General features: G+C 44.7%; 1 protein-coding gene across 13 annotated transcripts in view; it reads left to right on the top strand.

Annotated features, from left to right (window-relative positions):
• Positions 1 to 16105, top strand: part of Sh3kbp1 (SH3 domain containing kinase binding protein 1) — a 344717-nt gene extending 328612 nt beyond the window's left edge. For 8 of the 13 annotated variants that reach the window (XM_028873241.2, XM_028873242.2, XM_028873245.2 and 5 more), the window contains 5 exons: positions 2085 to 2194; positions 5653 to 5781; positions 9766 to 10034; positions 13860 to 13923; positions 15038 to 16105. In XM_028873241.2, the coding sequence (XP_028729074.1) occupies positions 2085 to 2194; positions 5653 to 5781; positions 9766 to 10034; positions 13860 to 13923; positions 15038 to 15079 (614 nt within the window). In that variant the 3' untranslated portion in view covers positions 15080 to 16105. Of the gene's footprint in view, positions 1 to 2084; positions 2195 to 5557; positions 5612 to 5652; positions 5782 to 9765; positions 10035 to 13859; positions 13924 to 15037 lie in introns of those variants that run through there. The other 5 variants (XM_028873246.2, XM_028873244.2, XM_028873247.2 and 2 more) reach the window with 2 other exon arrangements.
• Positions 16106 to 17207: the final 1102 nt, after the last annotated feature.

Here is a 17207-nt window from a genome sequence, read left to right as displayed (position 1 = left end):
GCTGGGTCCTGGAAGCTCCCTGCCAAGGCCCTTGCCAATGGCTTGCTCCTTGGAACTTTCAACAGCCTTCTCTTCCACTCCCTCCCGTTGCTGTCTGCCCAGCTTCTGCTCCTCTGCTTTGTCTCCTTGCTCCTCTCCCTGAGGCTTCCTGTGCCCTCTCCAGCCAGCCCCCACCCCCAGCAGCAAGCCACCCTAGCTGAGGCCCCATTCCCCACCCCACCCCCAGTGGCCCAGCATCTGTTTGGCTAACCTGCTGAAAGCATTGTGTGTAGAGTGCATGCCGGGAGTGTTTTATGTGGCACTTTTCTATGATAGTAGCACATAGGAGGGGATGATTTGAAGAGGAATTATCCAACAATAGGGAATAGAATAAATGATGAATTGCAGTGCCACCAAAGATTATATAAAGTATGAGGAATTTTGAGAGACATGGCATTCAAGGTTAAGTAAAATAAGCAGAGTACAATATGATATATAACATGAGTTATAATGTCTTATTTACAAAAAGTGTGGAGGAAAATATACTGAAATGCTAACAGCAGTTGTCTTGATGTGGTGAGATTATCACTGACTTTCTTTTTTTTCTTTCTTGGTTACAATTTCACATAAAAATATTCATGAAACATGTATTACTTTTGTATCTGGAGAAAAACTGATTTTAAAACAATGAAATGATAATGTTAATGTCACATAATGGCCTTTTCCACATCAATCCAACTGTGTAATAGGGAATTTCTATTTCAGACAATACATGCTTGGTAGAGTTAAGTCATAGGGTAGAACCCAGAGAGAAACCTGTTGCGAAAATCAGATTATCTAAAGGGAAGGCTCCTGAGAGGGCCAGCCCAGCTAACCAGCTCTGGACAAGTACATCCCAGCAGCGTGGAACTGTGCCCTCCCCAGCCCAGGATCCCAGCCCAGGATCTTTCTGGTTCCCTGATGAATCATCTGGAGAAGTAAGACCCTTTATGAGCCACTCTCAAGTTCTTGATGCCGATTGGCTCCTGACTGGCCTCAGAGCTCCACTGATAAATTCTCTTTGTGCGATACTTGAAGGTGTGGCCCCCATCACAGCAATAATGGTACCCAGTTCCTTCCCACTGCTCATTCCTCTGAGCCTCTCATTTCAATCACACTTTGTTTGTAAATCCCAGAAGTCTATAGAACAGGGAACCCCTTGGACAGCGGCACAGTAAAGGCAGAGGCCTTTCTCTCGATACATGACATACGTGACTTTCTGTTCATCTAATTGTCAATCACTAGGATATAAGCTCTTTGAGGGTGGGACTCATCCCTGTACATTTGCTGATGTCATCTTAGTAGCTCTTATCCTGTGTACAGAGTAGTTATCCAGTAACAGTGGTGTTCAAGGTGATGGTGCATGTCAGGAATCCCAGTTCTGCAGAAGCTTAGGCAGGAATATTGTGAGTTTGTGGTCAGAACTTATTTTTTTAATGGTATATTTAAGATGTTCAAATATGGAATGAATGAATGGGTGGACAGATAGACGACTGCTGAAGATAATGTCACCACTGAATGATGATTCTGGAAACAGAATAGAGCCAGGCTCAGTGCATTATGTGAGCCTGGTCCCTTTGCCTAGGGGTTTAGTCTAACAGGTTGAGGCTGCTCTGACGTCTTGTCTTTTAGAATCAACAGGAAGCAGCATTCACATATCCATTGCTGTTCTACCTTGTGATAACTGTCTTGTGTGCTGCGACTTCAAGAATGTTCTGTCTACTAAAATGGTTAGATTTGTGAAAGAGGGAAAAGCCCTCCTTTAATCCTTGTTCTGTAGCTTTTGAAACATTTATGAATGTAACTGCCAAAGGGAAAAAGGCAAGAGCTGCTTCTCTCTCACTTGCTAGCATTCTAAGCTTGCTGAGCTGAGAGGAAGTGGTTATTGCGTTCCGTTTGAGTCCTTTATTGAATGACCCAAAGGTATCAATGGCCTTTGTAAAAGATAAACCATAATCTAGATTGACGGGGTGCTTATTAAGGGAAAGAGGTGCTTATAACATACTATAAAGGCCCTTTCTCCTCCTTATTTTTGTTCTTAAAAAACCTGTTTCATTTTGTTTTAGACCTAGAAGGTTTTGACTCGGTGGTATCATCTACTGAAAAACTCAGTCACCCAACCACAAGCAGACCAAAAGCTACGGGGAGGCGGCCTCCATCTCAGTCGCTCACATCTGTAAGTGTCTCTTTATTCTCTACAGCTGAAAAGCAAAAAGGACTGGAGATTCTGGCTAAGGGCTCTTCTTCAAGCAGATGATGGGAGACACACCCTAAGAGGGAAAGGGAGAAGGAGGCCACCAGCTATACTGCCAACTAAAAATACTTGGAGAATCTTTTTGAATTGAGCAGTATTTCTTTCTGTTTGTGCTTTGTGTCTCTGCCAGCAAGATGGCCCTCCGTGTTTCCCACTTTCCTTCTGTCTCTTTCTAAACCAGCTCTTGTTTGAACCTGAAGTGAAATTGGTAAGCAAAACAGAGAAAAAGAAAGTGAGCCTAGTTCAGTCTATTAAGAAGACAAAGCTTACTCAATAAACATCTACCATGATGCATTTGGAGCCAGTGGCCAGTATCTTCCCTGTCATCAGCAACCTCCAAAGAAACCCATATAGACCTCCAAGAGGTTGTATTTAACCTTATGAAGTACATGGTCTATAGAAGAGAACACTCAGTGATAACTCATGGTGTTTGGTTTTGTTTGGGTGGTTTTAAATAACTTTTTATTACGAACCTGCTATATTCATTGTTGTGCCAAATTTGAGCAACGTGACACGTGAGGAAGAAAGTAAGTTTTCAGTGGTCCTGCCACAAGAGTAAAGAACTGCTATAACCTCTTGCTGTATATAGCCTTAGATTTTTCAAAACTTTTATTTTATTTTTGTTCAAAACTGGGATCATGTAATATACATTGTTTTTGATTTTGCTTCCACCCCTAAACTTAAACTGCACACCCTTCTCTCCAATCATTACCAATTCTTCCAGAATGGCATATTTACTAACTGCCTACTATTCTACAGTGTGAGTATATGAGAATGTATCTAGTGAGTGTACTATTTATTATTGGATTTTGATGGTGATGCCAAGTCTTTGTTGTAAGTCATACTGACATGAATGTTGTTAGGTTTGAGTTTCCTGAATGTGGGGCACTGGGAAGTGTGTTGCCTTGCTGTTGCTAGTAGTTGCAGACTTCCTCCACCCCCACCCACGAGGTCATTTCCCCTCCACGTGCAGTGTATATGTGTTCATTCATTCTGCCTACTGATTATCAGTCTCTCACATTGCCGTGTCCTCTGCAGTTCGAAGGCCTTACAACCTCCTTCCAGATACACAAGGAATTTAAGCATTTGCAGGTTTCTCGGGATGCTTCTCTTTTCACCTCATCACTAATGTCGCCTGTGTTCTCACCATTTAGAGAAAAAAAAGAATGCCACTTCCTTTGAGCCTTTTCTCTCATAGCTACTGAGTCTGGAAGTGTGGCTTGAATTGTCCTGTTTTTCTTCCTTATGTGTGAATCACACCTAACTGTGTATTGATACATTTTTTGAGATAAAGACTTGAAGAAGTGGCTTCCTTTACACTCTTTCAGGATTCTGTCTGTGGCAACCTGCCTTCTTTCCTTTCTCCTGTGCACACTCTATCCACCCCAACACACACAAATACACCCAGCCTATCTGATTGTTTCTGGGCATGTTTGCATAACTATCTTTCAAGCCTACCACTTCTGTCTTCTCTTTAAATCCTTCATCATTTTTGTTCTCCTTCCAAGTTTTCATAACCCTTTAAGGTATAAAGAGCCTTGTGTCTTTCCAGAATTAAATATTAAGTGGTTCAGATTATTCCCCCCTAGTTCAAACATCCCATGTTGAGAAGTTTTGGAGACCAAGTAATGGTAGCTCATCTTCACCCTGCTTTTAGGCTACACTGTTGTTTATTTCCTTGGTCAGCATATATTCGGAGACATCTATTTCCTGTGGACAGGACCCTGGGTCAGGTGCCAAGGAGACAGATGGTAATGAGAAGTACACAGTCACTGCCTTTAAGAAGCTTACTTTGGGGACTCAACATCTGACATCTTATAGAAAATGATTTTAATTGGTCTTAAAACAGAATACCTTGGTGCTTTAGTGATGTATAGTGAGCAGATTCATGTCCTTCATTCTTATCCATCCCCCATTTGAATGTACACACAATTCTTGTTCACTCTTAAAATTAGCACCTGTGAAGTTTTCATAACAAATGGGATTAGTGGATAAGAACATATTCCTCAAAGGCCAGTAGAGGAATAATTGAAGAAACACTAGTTATGGTTCCCTGGCCTGGGGCAGTTTCTTTCTAATTGGAGCTCTTTGTGTTTATAAACCCCAAAGAACAAGCTCATGCAATACGAGTTGTGTAGAAGGAGGCTTTTTAAAAGAAATCTTGGAAAGATCCATGTATTGCATGGTGGTTGAGTAGGTAAGCCTAGATTAATAAGAAAGCTTGGTGTAGGGGGAGCATATTTTAGGTAATTGGATTTTCAGATTAAGTGAAGATTAACAAATAAGACCTCTTGAAGCAAAACCTTGGCTTTAAAATACCCCCAAATATTTTAAGTTTCTGTTTTGGTAAACAGGATGAAAGGAAGAAAAAAATATTTGTGAGCATAATTTTTCCATTTTTTCAAATGGTAATTGTAAAAAGAACCATTTATCTGCCCCAGAAGATAGCAAAGGAGTGAAAATGAAGTTGAATTTGAGCTTGCTCCAACATATTTCTAGAAGACTCTTCATTTTGTAAAAAAAAAATCCTTACAGCAGGGACTCTTGATTTCATTTGTTTGTTTCCAAACTTGAGACATTCTAGCTAAGGAATTCCTTGTGACCAAGAGAGTTCTGGTGACTTGCTCCCCATTCATCCAGCTTTGGGGTGTTTACAGTGATTTCACAGTCTTTCTGTAAATATGCCTTAGCAAATACATCCAGAATGGGCGTTTACTGTTCGTAGTAATGAGGGCAGTGGTTAGTAGCAGATAACCAAGAAGAGGCAAGCTTATGCTAGTGGGCAGAACTATGCTCTGGGGCTGTGTAAATGCTCATTACTCTTGATCCCTTGCTTCTAGAAAGGGCTTCTTCTCAGATGTATCCTTTAAGGCACTTGAGTGTACAGCAGATGTAGTAATTCTAGAGTCAAGGAATAAGGTTCGGAGGGGGATGGAGGAGAGGAGGATACAAGGCAGTTTCCTATTGACTGTGGGTCATTTCCTCCCATACTGCTAGCCCCAAAAGGGCTGGGACCACATACTGCATGTCGTCATTGAGCCTGCAGTACCAGCTCGGTGTAAGGCACACAGTGACAAAAGTTTGGAGAAAAGAGAGACTCGGAAAGGCTGAACAACAGATGCTTACATGGTTGAAGTGATTGATGGGCATCAGGGGCAGCTCCCAGTTTAGCTTCTTGGGGCTTGGTCGACGCCCTGCTGCTAGGGAGTCCTACGGTTATCTGTTTTAAGAAGATAACAGCATACTTTCTGCTTCACAGGCTTATAGAGACAGATCAAATAGAAGTGCTGAGTGCTTTGAGAAGCAAACAGCATCACATTAACAGCTGTGTCAGCTAAGGTATGATTCTGACGAAGGCATTTTCTTTTGGCTTTATCCAGTCCTCCCTTTCAAGCCCCGATATCTTTGACTCCCCAAGTCCCGAAGAAGATAAAGAGGAACACATTTCGCTTGCGCACAGAGGACTAGACGTGTCAAGGAAGACTTCCAAGACTGTTACCATATCCCAAGTGAGTGAGCGGCCAGGGTGAAGTGCCCCTGCCCTTCCATGCATGTACTGACAATGGGTTAGAAACCAAGCAAGGTAGACAATGGGGATGGATGTTTGTCTGTTTGTCATTCTGTAGTGACAGTGATCACTATATCCCTTAGACGTTGTAGAGTCTCTGAGTGTTTGTTTTACAGTTTCTCTTGTAGTGTGCACTCTTCATACTGCATTGGGTACATTTGCAAAAAAGCCCTCAGACAGCTCTGCCGTCTGATCAGCTTTAAAAGTCGTGGAATAGCTAGACAGACTACATTAAATGCTGTGCTCTCTGCTCTCAGATCTTGTTTTTTTATATTCAAAACTGGCAAAAAATTATTGTAAGTGTTTTGGTTTTTTTTTTAGTTTTATACTTATATGGTCTCTTGAAGAAAAGTTGACTTGGAATCATGCTCTAGAGTCAGTTTATAGTCTGAAGTATTTTAATTTCACTCCATGCCCAGAGAATGGTAAAGCTGATTTAAGTTATTTGTTTATGAGAAACAAAGAAAATATTGTGGTGGTGGTGAATGCCCATACTCCCACCTGCTGGGGAGGTGAGGTAGGAGGAATTACTTGATATCAGGAGTTTGAGACAGCCTGGATAACATAGTGAACACTCCCCATCTCGAGAAAGAGAGAGACATACGCATACAGGGATTGGAGAGGCAGAGACAGAGAGACCTGGGGAGGGAAGGGGGTGAGGAGCAGAACTGTGACTCAGTGGAAGAACACTTACTTAGCATGTGCAAGGCCCTGGGTGAGATTCCCACCATGAAAAGGACATCCTCTAGCTACTGAATGCAGATTTGAAGAGTAAACATCCTATACACTCTCAGATCTTCCTAGAAATAAAGGAAGACTTTAAAATTCCATCTTCTTGTACTAAGAAAACCATCAAGTAGGATTGTTTTCTTGGAACATTAGCAGCAATTTAATGTCTAGAAGCACAAAACAGTAGTCATTTGAAGCAGGCATTAGCACAAAGAAATCGAGGCTTGGAATGGATTTTCCTCCTCATAGATTTAAGAGTTTGCATTACAGATTTCCTTGAAAATCTGATAGAGTAAGCAAAACGTGATCCTATAAAACAGATCAATTTTAATTATCCACAAAGCCAAGGCATTCTTTCTTTTCAGAAGATTCTATTTACTGAAATTGGACTTAAACCAGTTTTTTTGTTGTTGTTGTTTAGTTTTCTGCTGTCTGTCCATAGGCATAACTTCAGTTTCCTGGTCTCTGGCATCCCAGGGATGTCTCTACAGTGACACCTACTGGTGAACAGTGGCTTTTCATGTTTCTGCTCTGCACAGCTCGTATCCCACTAGCCTATTTCAGTTCCGGGAGTTCTCGGGTTGTATATTTCACTCCTTCAGGAAATTCCACTTGAACTAATTTGATCAAGGAGTGTGGTGACCTAGACTATGTGAGGGACTAAAAACATACTTGTTAGCTGCATTGGTCTGGTCTGAGAGCCCATCAGACAGAAAACAGCAAAAGAACTATTGATCTTAGAAGTATTTAGAAGCCAGTGTTATGGGCACTGGTGGGTCTTGAGAAAGAGGTAAGAGAGGATGGGAAATGGAAGAAGGCATGAGGCCTAGGGTAGATAATATAATCAGCAAATAAAACAAGAGAAGAGCACAGATCTTCAGACTCCATCAGCCATAGACACAGTGTTGGGCTCAGGATCCAACTGGTAAAGGGGAAGTTGAATTCCAGTTCTGCTGATGACTAGATCCAAAGGGGAATTTTCCCTCTAGGCCTCAGTTTCTTGCTTGGTACAATGTGTGTGCAAGCTGATCACTGTTTACATTGTAGAGCTGATGTCCAGGGTGTAACCAGAGTTTTGTAAATGTCAGTTCCTCTCGCCTCGTACTATGACTCCTCCTAACAACAAAGCCCGGGCTGGCGGAGCACTCTCCCTGGCAGCAGACAGTGCTTTTCCTCAATGGTAACTTGGCAGAGAAAAGGCGAACAGAGAGACTGGGAACGATGGCCCATCTGCTTTTGGCACGCTCTGCCCAGTCTCTGCCTCAAGCACAGCCTGAATCCAGACTCTACCTCCTTGCTGCTGTGCCAGCCGAACCCCTCCTTGGCGCTTTCCCTGGGATGGCCGGCTGAGTGCCTGCTGCTGGAGGAAATCCCATGGTTGCTGCGCCAAGCTTCACCACCAGCCTCGGCTTCCACCCTATCATTCACCCTCTCGGCTCCCAAAGTCCTATCCCACTACTTCGCCTCCTGCACACATGCCTACCTGCTCACTTGCCCTTGCTAGTGCTTCCCCTCTGGGCCTGCCAGCTGCTTGTACTCCCTCTCACCCAAGACTGACGCACAGCCTGTATGTTCTTATCTGCCTCGGGCCACCTCTCCATCAGGCCTTTCCCACCTCTCTATAGGCTTCTCCCCTGACATCTCATGCAGCCCAAGGTCTCGCTCTTCTGTAAAAGCAAATACAACTTCCCTTTTATTCTATCTCCCCATGAAGCTTCTGCCTGAGTTCACACCCCCTCTCCTCCATCTTCCTCCCTCAGTTTCCAAGTTTGTGGAAAGGATCTCATTTAGTCAGCCATATCGCTCAGTGCCCATTCATAAATTAGTCTCTCACCATTTGGTCTCTGTCTCCATACTGGTACTACCAAGTGGGTTCCATTTTCCTCTCAACCCCCTTGATACGCTTATCCAACCTTTATTTTCCTCTAGGGGCTTCCCTGAGCCAAGCCCTACTACCTCTCTCACTACTTCATCCCAATTATCAAGAGCTCTCTCTTCCTTCTCTTCTTGCCTCACTGATTTAGAGGTCCCCAGCTTCCGCCACTGGGCATCTTCTCATCTCTCTTATCTGCATTCTCATGACTTCCACTTCCTTTGGCCCAGCTTATTATTTTAGTTGCTTGCTCTGACCACTGGGCATACCCTGTCAGTTACCCCGCAGGTTCCTAAAATTCAAAACCTAAAATAATTATCTGGGCCTCCCTTCATGAAAGGTACCACCTCTGCCTGATCCTTCCCTCCCTCCCTCCCTATGACCCTGTTTCTCTCTTTACCCTCTGCAGTCTATCTAGGTCCTCATCTCCCTGACAATGGTAGCCTGACCTATGAGGGCAGAGACTCTGTTGACCTTACCTAGTCCCCACGCCAGTATCAGGAGTGATGCCCGATGGCCTTTCTTAGCTGGGCCTGCCTTATCCAAATCTCAAAATAGTCTTCATTCTAGGTCACCCCCTAAGTCAGACACTTACTGTTTCTAGCTTGCATGGTGTCAGAGTCGCAGCAGTTCTGTCTAGTTCCAGGCTTGCCAACACTCAGGCCTGTCTATCCCCACAGCCCTCACGAGCAGGGTATGCAGCCATTTGAACCATCATCCCCTTCTCTCCCTGGCGCCAGCATTCCTTTGTCCTCTTCCCTTGATCGGAGCCGTGATTCCCACTACTGTGTTTTGCTGCCTGGTCTCTAGGACCCTCCCTCTTCCTACAACTTCTTTCTCCAACAGTCTCTGACAAGATGAACTGTTAGCCGCTTGCTCCTTCCTTCCTGGAATGTGGCTGCTTTGATGTGTTGCTGGGGGCTTTCTGTGCGTCCTCCCTCTTGTGATGCAGTGTATTGCTCTGTCTGTCTGCCAGTGCCCCGGTAAGTTCTAAGCTCCTAGGGGTCAGGAAAATGCCGCACTTACTTCAGGATTTGTGGAGCCTGACAAGCTGTTTTGTACCTCTCGTTGTGTATGAAACCAATCTAGGACCATCTTGTCTAGAAAGAAGATGAAATGTAAAATACATACGGGTAACCCTTGGGCATCGGTCTGTCTGTACCGAGCTGGCCGTGGATGGCTTGTGGGTGAAGGAGTAAATGAGTCGTGTGTGGAGACAGGTGCGGGGTTGGGTATTGAAGGTTGGTTTGACTCGCCAGGACAGGGAGGCAACCCCTGCACAGATCCCGGGCTCTGAAGCCTCTCCCCCTTCCCTTTTCACAGGTGTCGGACAACAAGGCATCCCTGCCACCCAAGCCAGGGACCATGGCAGCTGGCAGCAGTGGGTCAGCCTCTCTGTCCTCAGTGGCATCCTCCCCCATGTCATCGTCTTTGGGAACAGCTGGACACAGAGCCAATTCTCCATCTTTGTTCAGCACAGAAGGAAAAGCAAAGGGGGAGCCTGCGGTCAGCAGCCAGGCTGCTGTGGAGGAGCTTAGGACCCAAGTCCGCGAGCTGAGGAGCATCATTGAAAGCATGAAGGAGCAGCAGAAGTGAGTGCCACGGACCCTCCCCAGCTGCTCCCAGGTGGCTCTCTACTGGCTAGCCAGGGCCCAGTTCTGAAGGCTTGGATCTCACTCTGCCCAGAGGGTGGCCTAGGCCTTCACACTGATAGTGGCAGCAGAGCTGGAAGTGGGTATAGACTGCAAGAGGCCTAATTTATACCTAAATTATGCTTTGTTTTTAAAATCCAGCCTACTGTGTGACCAAGAGCACAGATTGGCTCTATGCTATATAGGGATGAGTCAGTTGCAAGGACGAACAGTCTCAGTAGATTGCTACAAAGAAAATGAAATTCACTAGAAAATATATCATTTCAATGTTAATCAGCTTTTTAAAAACCTTTCAAATTACATTTATTGTGTGTGTGTATGAGAGAGAGAGAGAGAGAGAGAGAGAGAGAGAGAGAGAGAGAGAGAGAGAGAGAGAGAGAGGTTCAGGGCTAGAAAGAGATCAGAGGTTATGATCACTTGCTGCTCTTACAGAGGACCAGGAATTCAGTTTCCAGCACCCACAGAGCATCTCACGACTGTCTGTAACTCCAATATCAAGGGATCTAATGCCCTCTTCTGGCCTTTGTGGGCATCAGGCATGTATGTAGTACACATATACGCATGTATACAAACACGCCTACACACAAAATAAAAGCAAATTAAAGGGGGGGATTATTTTGATTCATGGTTTCAGTTCGTAGAAATTGAGCTTTCATGCTGAGGAAGCATATCATGGCAGGGAGCATGTGATGGGAGAAACTTCCTCACTTCATGGCAGCCAGGAAGCAAAAAGAGACAGCAAGGACAGGAGCCCCAATATTCCATATATATTCCCAATAAGCTAAATGTCTTCTACTAGACTCCTAAAAGTCCACAACCTCCTAGTAGCACCACAGGCTGGAGGTCAGGCCTTTAACCTGTGGCTCTTTGGGGGGACACTCAAGAGCCAAACAATAGCAGCACATATACAGAGTCTTTTGGTTTTATTTTGTGTGTGTTGGGGGAGCTGGCATTGTGCACTTGTGTACAGGGGCCCCCAGAGGCATCAGAGGGATCTGATTCCCTACAACTGGAGGTCCAGGTGGCTTTAAGCCATCCAACAGGGGTGCTGGAATCTGAACTCACATCCTCTGGAAGAGCAGTATATACTCTGAACCTGTGAGCCATCTCTCTAGCACCGTCTGTACCACTGTCCTTTCCTCCAGTGTTAGGGGAAATGTAGCTCCTTCATTTAGATGACGGATAAAACAACTGGCGTGCATCAAGGGGCTACAGTATATGAAGAAATGAAGGAACTCTTTAAACCCAAGATTTTTCTGTCCGGAAATTGTCCTCATCACGAGACTCAGGAGCCTTTCCTCATCCGTGCTCACACACATATTTTCACATCTCTTATCCTCAGGGAGCACTTGAATGGGAAGAAAAACCTGTGGACAAAAATAAAATATCCTACACCAGGATTGTATGGGATGCTGGGTTTATGGGGAGACAGCTGGTAAAGGATTAGCGGTAGGCAGCACTTAAAGACCCCGAGGCTCACAGACTACTAATTTAGAGCTCAATTAGTGTTTTCTGGAAGGAATCTTCCTTGAGATACTTCCCAGGGAAGCAGTTCATAAGCATTTTGAAAAATGACCTAGAATTACCAGGAGCAGAGAACTCTGGCAGAGGGAATGGTATGCAGCTTCACAGGCAACTGAACAGCCTGCTGGGGCCTCGACTCCCTGGCCACCTGGCCACCTTGGTGCAGAAGGTGCTTGGAAGTGATCATGAGAGGTATGGCCAAAATCCTGCAACCTGTGGGAGGAGGTTCTGGGGCAGCATTCCTGGGAGAAGGCGTAAATGATTCATCAGAAATCTTCCATCAATCCAATCTCCTCAAATTGTACAAATATTCAAAGTGCCCCCAAGTATGTAACAGGTGGAGATGAAAACCAAAGGTGGCATGGCAGCCATCATGTGGCTCGGCTTTGCTGAATCTTTGTCAAGCAGCTGTGCTGGCTTTATGACTTCTGCCATTCCATTCAGATATGGCGGTGCCAATAAGGGTTCCAAGGAACTAACTTTGAGCAATGTGGTCTAAGCAGGTTCTGTTCCACTCAGGCTAGTCAATGAATAAAATTGGGCCTCTTCAAATCACTACCTGGCTGAAAGAGATTCATCAGCTAAATATACAGAACTGGTTAGATGACATTGGAAAGAGTTTCCTTGGCCATGCAGGCTCCCCAAATTCCTTAGGTTCCTGGTTCCTGTATGGCTCTAGAAACTGTAGGTTTGGGTACCCGAAGGACATCTATATCCAGGAAACACTTGTCCTTTGCCAAGACAATGAATCCATGGTTCCAGGAGATTCAGCCTTCTGAACAGGGCCATATTAGGACCTGACTTACCTGGATCCAGGGCTTTGGAACTTTATATTCAATGGGGCAGGGGCCGGGGGAGGCTGTGCTGGGTAGCTACCCACAACTCTGATAGCCTGACCTTATCTCTGAGTCCACAGGTAGCTGTGCTTTAAAGTAATTGGCCACAATACTCCTTCCCCAGACAAGATCTTATTTAACCAGTAACTCAGGATGTCAATTCCTCCTTCAAAGACCTGTCTCTCATAGCCTTCCTTAGCTTGGCCCTCCCGTCCAAGGTCAGTGAGTCCCCACCAATCTGCTACCTTCTCCCCTAGTATCACTTTCCCTGTAGCATTCAATTCATGTCTGTCTCTGTGCCTTAGTTTCCCCATCTTCTCCTATTGGGAGAAATTTAGCCTAAGGGATCACTAAGGTCATCTCCAGACATGACATTTGGTGGCCCCCTCCTAAATAACGACAAACCTTTCTGTCTAAAAGAAATCTTAGGAAGGGACAGCACAAAGGAAGTGTGTTCGGGGTGGTGAGATGGTTCAGCAGGTAAAGGGGCTGGCCGCGTGTCTTAGGTGCTGTGATCATGACCGTGGCAAAATCTAACTTAGGAGGAAAGGGTTATTTGGCTCACAGGTTATGATCTGTCATCACGGGAAGTCAAGGCAGGAACTTGGAGTCAGGAACTAAGGCAGGAACTAAAGCACACCGGGAATGTTGCTTAAGGGCTTGCTCCCATGACTTACTTGGTCATCGTGCTTTCTTATACAACCCAGGAGCCACCTGACCAGGCGTAGCACCATGTACAGTTGGGCTGGGCTTTCCCATATCAATCATTAATCAAAAACACTCCACAGACTTGCCTAGAGGCCAGTCTAGTGGAGGCATTTTCTCAGTTGAAGTTCTTTCTTTGTAGATCACCCTGGCTTGGGTCCAAGCTTACAAAAACTTAACCAGCACACCACCCAACAATGCAAGTCAGGGATGACCTGACTTCAGTCTCAGGAACCCACATAAAGGTGGAAAGAGATACCCAACTCCACAAAAGTTGTTCTCCAACCTCCAGACAATGTAGAATGCATGTTCCTGGCCCCATCATGTACATGCACATGAACACACACACACACACACACACACACACACACACACACACACACACACTGCGGGGTGGGGATTAAAAAGAGGAAGTTAGCCAGGTGGTGGTGGCGCACACCTTTAATCCCAGCACTCGGGAGGCAGAGGCAGGCGGATCTCTGTGAGTTCGAGGCCAGTCTGTTCTACAGAACGAGTTCCAGGAAAGGCGCAAAGCTACACAGAGAAACCCTGTCTCCAAACAAACAAACAAAAAAGTTATGTTGGGTCCATACTTTCTTCATAAAAAGGTCAGGTGTATTCCATAGTGATAATAGATTTTCTTATCTCTCATTGGGAAACTCTGGGCTTTGATTTAATTCCATTGGCATTTGCTTTTCAGACGTGAGATTAAGCAATTACTGTCAGAGCTGGATGAAGAAAAGAAAATCCGACTTCGGTTGCAGGTAAGTCCCTCAGCGCTCTGCTGTCCATGATGCCTGGGCTCAGTTGGAAATGGAGGCAAACTCGGGGCTTCTGGTTGAAAGGAAATGAGTGCTGCTGGGCATGGTGGCTCATGCGTTTTGATTCCAGCACTGGGGAAGTTGAAGGAGGAGGAGGATCACAGGTTCCAGACAAGCCTGGGCTATAGCGTGACCATGTGAGCTACCAAGTGAGATAATGTCTGAAAAGAGTAGGGAACAAAGAAAAAGGAAATGATTGCTGCCGTGAGAATGTCTCAGAATTACATAATCTTATATTCTGTCCTTACCTGAGCTCCAAAAGCTCTTGGGGAGGGAAGAGATGAATCAAAATATTCCTAGTTGGGCTTCTAGTTTGGAGTTTATTTTGAACATATCCTCTGTAAAATATTCCCTCCAGTATATAGGATGATGATATAGTCTGCCTCATCATATTAAGTACCAGAGGACATGGCATACAGGAGGCTCTGTTGTTAGCCGCCTTCCATCATGTGGTCCGTCCAGGAACCACAGATCTCCACACTGGTGTTTCATTTCAACTCTATACTTCTCCCCAGTGGCCTTGTTAGTCCTTCCATGGCATCTGAGCTCTGTCACCCTCTAGCCACTGATCCAACTCTGTCCTGACAAGTGCTGGAGATCTTGTGGGGGAATCATTCCAAACGACCACAGACTGACTTTTACTGTTCACTCCGTTTGGGCACATGATGCTTCGAACATGACAGGAATTGCTCACCATCCCGTTGGGAGTGCTTACAGCTACCCTTTGGGGTCACTCTCAGATGGTCTTGATTGCCTGCTCTGCCCTCTGGCCAGGAGTCCAGAGTCATTGCTGCTTTTGATAAGCTTTGGAGCCTGGGAAGCTAGGAATGGCTAAGCATACTGTTTGTCAGGGTACTGTACACAAGTGCCTGTTTTCAGGGTGATACTGTTTCTGGCATTGTTATCAATTCTCCATTCGATGTCCTTTTACCGGTTTCATCCCTAAACTTGTCAGCTTGCGTCTTTTCTGTGCATTGACGAGGATGATGATTTTCAGCTTCTCTGAATGCAGCCGTCTCACGATGCCCATGTTTGCTGCTTTCCCCCCTCTCTGCAGATGGAAGTGAATGACATAAAGAAAGCTCTTCAATCAAAATGAATACCTGATGATTGAGGTGTCACATTATTCACCCTGAGTCCAAGACTCAAATCTCCTGCCCCAGCCAAAATCATCTTGTGCCAAAAGATTAAAGGTTTGCCTCAACACGTCCCTGTTTGAATGATTAGCACAAAAGTCTTGATAGCACAACACAAATTCCATCCAAGAGGAGACTCTTTCCCATGGTGTCGTCCTGGGTCTGGCAGTGCTTGTGATTTACAGCCAATTGTGCTAAAGGCTTTTCTACCTGTGAGATCTCCTGCGAAATGATAACTCAGGCAGTTTAGTCCAGAGTAGTACTATTTTGATGATATTTTCCATTAATAAGATGTAATTTCAGATTATTCGTTTACAGGCTTTATAATTTTATGATTTTTTTAAGTCGTGTTTTGTCACAGACGCCCCTAGTGTTTGTGCTAAACTAGTCAAAAGCAAGTGTCTTGCTCACTTGCCGCAGGTGGGACAAACACCACCTAGCTTTGTAGTCCCCTTTAGGATTCTATTACATATGCAATTTGAGGTCCAGCCCTTCCCTTCCCCTGCCAGCCGACCCCCACCACTCTGAGAGAAATTTTAGCTTATATATGATGGTATATTTACAAAAATAGAAAGAGAAAATCTGGTATTTGCAATGATCTGTGCCTTCTTTCTACCACCCTCTTGATTGGAGCTTTTGTGATGCAGCTACCATGATTCCAAATTTAAAAAAAAAAGAAAAAAGAAAAAAAAAAAAAATCAGCCACTTATCCTTGTCCACTAGAGGCCGCTGTCTTCGAAGCTTCTCTCACCATAGCCAAAGGTCCTAAGAGGAGACAGCTGGGAAGTCTGGCCTGCTCTTTGGTACCAGCTGTGACTTTTCAGTTTCTCCTACTTTGAGGTTGTTCATGAAACTAGAAATGTCATTCCAGCTTGATTGTTTTATCATCAGCCAAGTTAAACCCCTGCTTCCTGCCTTTTACACCTATTGCGTGAACAGAATATGCATTATTAAAGCAAAAATAAATAAAAATAAAATGCAAATGAAAACGGGGGGGAGTTGGATTATTTCCTGCACTGGGTTATGTGTGTGTGTGTGTTATTGTTTAAACTGTATTCACAGTGTCATTTGCCTTGCGCACTTGTAACCCCCTCCCGAGATCCAGGAGAACTGGAGGAGGGTCTTGTGGAAATGTAGCTATTGGATCTTTCCTGCACTTATGGAATTGCTTTTGCTTTCTCAATGAAACTGATGTTTGCTTGTCTGCTTTATCTTTATAGTACATGAACAGTTCAGCCTTAGACTATGTAACTGTTTTCTCATCCTTAGCTGAAAATGGGGGGCATCCTGTACTGCAAGATTGTTGATGGGATAGATGTGAAGGGGGTGGTCCCTTAATGGTCCCCAAATATGTTGGATGTGTTTCTAAACTGCTGCTTTGTCTATTTCCTGCATTTTATAGTGGAACTACTAAACATGAATAGGTTTTCACTACCACAAAGAAGGAGCATTGACGACACCGAAGGGATGATGGGAAAACCTCACAGTAGTCATCACTGAAACTAGAACAAATACATGTCTCTTCCTTTTTCTTCCTGTCTCCCTCCCCATGCTTTGTTCTCACTTGCATACTTGTCCTCTCTGCTTGAGGCTATCACTCCCCTCCATGTATTTACAGAGTCCTAATGCCCTAGCCTTCATGGGTGGGGACACAGTTAAGGGAAGGGAATGTATAAAGAAATCATTCTTCATTCCTATGTGTGAATATATTTGCCTTTTCAGCAGCCGTGGTCTCAGTATGCTTGAGGCCAAGAGCAAAAGGTTTCTCTAAGCAGTGTAGAGCATTCCTGTCCCCCTTCACTGTGCTAAGCCTTTCTGCATTACACTTGAAGCCTTCAGAGATTTCCTGCCACCTATCACAATAGTGAGGACTAGATTCTTGATGTCCGAATTCCTCATTTGTTAGAAAATCCCTAATTGATGATATAGGATGGTTATGCAGAGTAAGATCATTAACAATGAAATTGAAAGATTGGCGCATCCTCAGTGGGTGCTGGTGACATGGACTGTAGAAGGCTGTCTTCCCCTAAGAGAGTCATTGGATTGCTTTGGGGAGAGAGAGAGAGAGAGAGAGAGAGAGAGAGAGAGAGA

The sequence above is a fragment of the Peromyscus leucopus genome, chromosome X (genome assembly GCF_004664715.2).
Source record: "Peromyscus leucopus breed LL Stock chromosome X, UCI_PerLeu_2.1, whole genome shotgun sequence".
Lineage (NCBI taxonomy): Eukaryota > Metazoa > Chordata > Mammalia > Rodentia > Cricetidae > Peromyscus > Peromyscus leucopus.
The sequence above is the reverse complement of the archived record's forward strand: the minus strand, read 5'-3'. Positions and strand labels throughout refer to the sequence as shown.